General features: G+C 40.9%; 1 protein-coding gene across 2 annotated transcripts in view; it reads right to left on the bottom strand.

Annotated features, from left to right (window-relative positions):
• hipk1a (homeodomain interacting protein kinase 1a) overlaps positions 1 to 5,461 on the bottom strand; it is a 14,810-nt gene continuing 9,349 nt past the window's right edge. Inside the window, exons 11-16 of one of the 2 annotated variants that reach the window (XM_024293582.2) lie at positions 4,687 to 4,835; positions 4,473 to 4,619; positions 4,128 to 4,295; positions 2,921 to 3,114; positions 2,581 to 2,711; positions 1 to 1,231 (exon numbers count right to left, since the gene is read on the bottom strand). In XM_024293582.2, coding sequence (XP_024149350.1) covers positions 824 to 1,231; positions 2,581 to 2,711; positions 2,921 to 3,114; positions 4,128 to 4,295; positions 4,473 to 4,619; positions 4,687 to 4,835 — 1,197 coding nt within the window. In that variant the 3' untranslated portion in view covers positions 1 to 823. Of the gene's footprint in view, positions 1,232 to 2,580; positions 2,712 to 2,920; positions 3,115 to 4,127; positions 4,296 to 4,472; positions 4,620 to 4,686; positions 4,839 to 5,461 lie in introns of both variants that reach the window. The other variant, XM_024293581.2, reaches the window with a different exon arrangement.

Raw genomic sequence — 5,461 nt, 5'->3', positions numbered from 1 at the left:
TTTTTTTTAGTCTATGCTTGATTTGTTCCAAAAAAAACAACAGTTTATATTTATCATTACATTAACATAAATGCAGATCAGTGTCTTCTTTTTCTAGACTTAAAATAAAAATAATTAAAAATAATCGACCCGAATGGCTTATTAAGAGCTGAAGGTTACAGACCCCTGGATTGGAATGTTGTTAAAAGCACAAAGATCTCATTTTACTGACAAAAATAACAAAAACAGTCATCAAATGTTGAGAATATGAGCTTATTTAGAATTTAAAATACTTGTTGTACCATCAATTAAAAAAAAGCTTCGTTTTACAGTAAAATTTCACCCAAAACTCCTACTTTTTGGGGTTTAGAGATAATAAATAAGCTACCATAATCAGGATATTTGTAATTTAATGAGAAATGATTATTTTTTTTTTATTTTTAACATGAAAGCTAAAGTTAACATAGCAGCTTTTTAATCATTTTCTATTGTTTTCTGTCATGAAAGCTTAAATCTTACCCTAAAGATTGTGTTTATTGTTGTGTATTGTGTGTCAGATGTGATGTAGATGTAAATACTTGATTTTTTTTCCAGGTGTTGAGTCAGCTTTAACCAGCAGTTATGAATGTAGCTAAAACCTAAAATCGCAACGCTGTCACCAGTGGTTTGCAGTCTCCGCCCACACCGCCGTACTGGAGGAAATGTCCGCATGATTCAAGTGTCCATTTGTGTTCTGGAAGTGGATCTCTCGGAGTGAAAAGTCGTTTGTTCGCCGCTCGAGCAGACCTTGTGCTCATCTCTGCTTTTGGTCTCCTGAAGTTGCTATGGCAACGGCGCAGCGTGGTCACTGGTAGGGAAACTGGTTGAGTTTTCTCTGGTAGGCAGCACTGGAGCGTTGGGAAGCCTGAACCCCCAGCTGGTGGTGCTGCTGCTGCTGGATGGCGTACTGGGCTGGAACAGACCCCGGGAGGGTCAAACTGCTGCTCTTCTGCAGAAGGGCCAAGGAGGAGTAGGCTCCGCCCACCCGGCTGTGGTGGGACGAGCAGCCCTGCATTTGGTCGACAGCCTGGGACACGGAGGCCAGAGCGGCGGAGGCGGGGTAGGCGTACAAGTTTGGGGTTGAGCCGAAGAGGGCGGAGCTTTCGTGGAGGCGGTAGGACGAGTGGGACGAGGCGGCCGGCGGGTACGTGGGCTGGCGTCTGAGAGAGCTGCTGCTACCCGGTTGGGTTTGGGGGGACAGCATTATAGACGGCTGAAAACAACATGACGATAAAGATGAACCACGTTACGTTTCTACGTCACAAATATGATCCTTTAAGCTTAATTTTCTTTATAGATGTCTTCCTCCATCAGGAAAATCAGATTGGGTCTCAAAGGCTTCAAACTATTCTCTACATCAGTGGTGGTGAATCTGATGTCATTCAGATGAAATTAAAAATGCAGCAAAAGTCTGAAAACTCGGCTCTAAATTTACTTGCAAGTGAATCCTGATGCAGTTTAGATAAGAGGGAAGACAGGAAGTCTATCCATGTAATGTAAAGAAAACAGCTTTCAGCTGGCGCTTAGTGACATCAGGTTTTCAGTTAGCCAATCAAAGCAAAGCAAAGCCCGAACATAAACTGACCAATCCGATGCCTCAATAATGTGATCTGACGTCAAATGTTTAAAACGTTCAATTGACAAATCCTCCAAAGTTTGCTTTCAATTAGTAGGGGTGGGACTTTTTAACAAGCTTGCTCCTGATTGGCTAGAGTGGTTACCATAGAAACATCGACTCAAAGTTATCCCTGTTTCCTGACATTGTTTTGCTCCAACATGGTGGCATGCAAATTACAAAAAAATGGCGACTAAAGCGACTTCATCTGGTTGTAGCTGGAAGTAAATCATTGTCACACTCACTCAGTCCAGTTCTTATATACTGTCAATGGGCCTGGCAGAAAATTTGAGGTAAATTACATATTAAAAATCTTTGACAAAATTTCAATTGTAAAAAATAGATAAGACAAATAAATATGTTAAAATTATTGACAATTTTGCCAAAAAAGGTTTGTGTATTTCAGGCATAATTTAAATAAATTCCATAGTCTAGCATTAAACTAAAACAACATTTTAAAACGGTTACAATAAAAATATTACTTTGCTACTGGTAGTTAGAATTTAAATCATTTTTACCAAAAACATAATTTTTAACAAGATCAAAATAATGAGACTTGGATCAAAATAATTAAAAAAATATTTATAAATCTTTAATGTTAAAAGTGTAAAGTAAAGTTTCAGATTTTTTTTACAGTTAAATGATGGTAAATTCAATATTTAAAAAAAAAGTTTTATGTTTTCATTCTGTCACAAGAGAGGAGATGATTTCATTTTATCAATATGACAAATGTCTCATTTTAAGAAAATATTTTTCTACAAAAATTACTCTATTTTAAATGTTGCTTTTAAACATAACCAGTTTGTTTTCTCAGGGAGTCTATTTGTAGAATCTGTAAATTGATTTGTCTGGTAGAAGACTTTTCTTTTTCCTCCTCTCCTGCCTGAATCCTCTGCGTTCAGCTGGACTTCCTGACACCTGCTCCTCCGCTGACCATCAGCCTTTACCTGACTCAGGTTGAGCGGCTGGGATCTGCTGGACGCGGCCCGATGAGGCCAGTCGGTGGAGGGGTCTCCTGCCCGCGCCGAGGCCTGAGCAGAGGTCTTCTTGGATTTCCCAGAAGCCCCGGCAGCTTGATCTGGGAGGAGAATTAGAAGAGATCCTGTTAGTATTAGAGAACCGTGAGAGAATTAATGAAATGTTGGTTTAAACTTGAGCTTGTTGATCATAATCCATCCAAAATATCAGATTATTATCACGTTATTGATCAGAATTATTGGGTTCAATTTTTTTGATAAAAACATTTTGGTTTCTGGAATATTTGGGGTGAAATTGGGTTGAATTAACCTGAAGCTGCTGCAGCCTTGAGTGCTGTGTTCTCTGCAGGCTGCGTCTTCACAGACGGCATGATGACGGCCAGAGACTTGCTGGGCTGTGAGGCGGTTTTGGGGCTCAGCGGGCTGCTGGTGGACGAGTCCGAGTCATGGGAGTCGTGCACGGTCACGCAGCTGATCACATTAGTCCTCTGACTCGTCCCGGAGCTGCAGGAGACGAGAAGACACAGAAACGTCACTGAGCTGGTGGGTAGGACGAGAGATTGTGACTCAATACACGAGTTAGTGACACATTTTACTTGGAATTGAACTGAGATCGCTGTAAAGTTTGGTCCAAAGGTTTTTCTGGGGTTCACATAGTTGACATTTATCACTTGTGATTTCTCTCTACAAGTCCAAAATCCAGTGTCCTGGAAACTTCCCAGAAGTCCCAGCGAAAAACTAGTTTGCATAGAATAGAATACAGACCACAATGCACTGTGTTTAAACAATTTGTCCTTTTAAAAAAGAAAATGTAAATTTACTTTCTAAAAACCAAGTTTTCATCATCGGTACAGAGTGGATACAAGAATAGTCTTTGTCAATTCTTGATATTTATGAGGTTTTTACTTTGGGAATCCAGAGCACAAGATAGTTCTGCACTAGAAAGGGAATCCGGACACAACCATTGGCTTGTACAAAAGCACTTCTTAAACAAAGTTTTGACAAAAATCTTTTTTAAACATTTTCTCATCCTCATTTGTTTCTGCTGCAAATGTTCCAACAGATGTTGGGTTTCTTTTTGCTCTTTTTCAAGACACAGTTTAGAATAATAACAGATCATCTTCAGATGCAGAACCTTGACTCTGTGTTCCTGGAAGTTTAAGCTTCAAACACCGGACATTTGGCTCTGCTGTCGACACTCTTGACTGCTGTAACTCTTAAACTGTTTATGCAGTTAACGTCATTCTAGTGGAGTCTGGAGAAAAGTAGCATTACGCTCATATGCAACACTTTACAGAAGAGAAGTGTTTGTGCAATTAATGTAAATTGGCTAACTTGGCGTAAATTATTGCATAAAAACACAAACCGATTTGAAAAGCCGTTTTCTCCGTGTCAGAATCAAGTTGATCACGTTAACAGTCAGTGCAGAGAATTTGCTGGTGTTTTTATTTAGGTATAGTTTTCGGTTTTTCCGTATCTGCTGTTGGTTTCCTCCTAACGTTGGAAATGTTGCTCACCAGGTGGCAGAGGCCTTCATCTCCTCGTCGTCCTCAGAGTCGCTGTGGATGGTGATGATGCTGACTGCAGGACTGGGCGTGTCCGAGATGATGATGGGCTGAGACTGGTCTCCAGGAAAGGAAGTGCTGTGGACCACGCTGGAGCCTGAATGGACCGAAGACACCGGTCTGGAAGGAGGAGGAGGAGATTTCATGATTTCACATCTTTATATTAAAAAACAAAATACTTAAATTTACACTCGTGACTAGAGAGCAACAACACACTCATTTCAGCCTTAATCCCCCCGCTAGTCCACATACGAATGTGAAAAACAGACAGGAGAGGGGGGAGGACAGACTCCATACCTGGCTCTGCTTTCAGCATGTCGAGCCTTTGACCTTTTCCCCACCTGGGGTCTGGTATGACCAGTCCCTGAACTGTGGTACTGAGTAACAGCGTGACGGCCGGCGCCAGACTCCTGCTGCCCGTCAAACTGGTTACCATGACGACCCCTAAAAGAAGAAAACTTTTGTGTGAGCTGCCAGCAAACAAACCCCCAAACACACTTAACAAACCTACCTCCACCCTGAGGCCTGCTGGCCGTCGGATAACGGCGCCCCCGCAGGCGAGTCGGGGACCCCCGCCTGTCCTGGGTTGTGGATGGAAATACCCGGCATCTGCTGCCATGTGGAGGGGATGAGGATCTGCTGGGTGCCTGCAGGCCATCCCTGCTGCATGAGAGCAAACACACATGAAGCAGACGGACACTGAAGTCAAACTGAAAAGAAACATAAAGCGGCAAAAGCTGCTTTTCTCAGTGTAAGAATCAGATGATTTACATTGATCAGGTATATTTATGGTATGTAGAAGAGTGTGTTAATTAGGACTATCTTTTTTATTGTCATCATTTGTTGGGGTAGTAAATATCAAACCAATACAAATAGTGTTTTTGTTCAATGCTGTTAATATCAAATGAAATATTTATGTTTTTCATTCAAATTCAGACCAAATCGGAAAAGCATTCATGTGAAAAGGAATGTGGTACTGAAACTGGTACCGTTTGGTACCGTTTGGTACCGGCGCAACATCATCAATTTCTTTTCATTTTTTGTGTTCAGCCTGTCAGATCAATTCGAAGGCTTGTGACTACCGGTAGTTATGACGTCACACTACGGAAACACCACATAGACAAACTACTTAGTGTCAAGAACTGCTTAGGCTCTACGTACTTATGTTTTTATTTCAAGTTTCCTTTTTTAACCTAAAGTTCTTTTCCTTCATAAGTATATTTTATTATTTGTTTACAAAACAGTAATAAATCATAGATTACCAAAGTCATAAATTGATTACTACA

The sequence above is a fragment of the Oryzias melastigma genome, linkage group LG7 (assembly GCF_002922805.2).
Source record: "Oryzias melastigma strain HK-1 linkage group LG7, ASM292280v2, whole genome shotgun sequence".
Classification (NCBI taxonomy): domain Eukaryota; kingdom Metazoa; phylum Chordata; class Actinopteri; order Beloniformes; family Adrianichthyidae; genus Oryzias; species Oryzias melastigma.
Note: the sequence above shows the minus strand (reverse complement) of the source record. Positions and strands in the feature narration are given on the sequence as shown.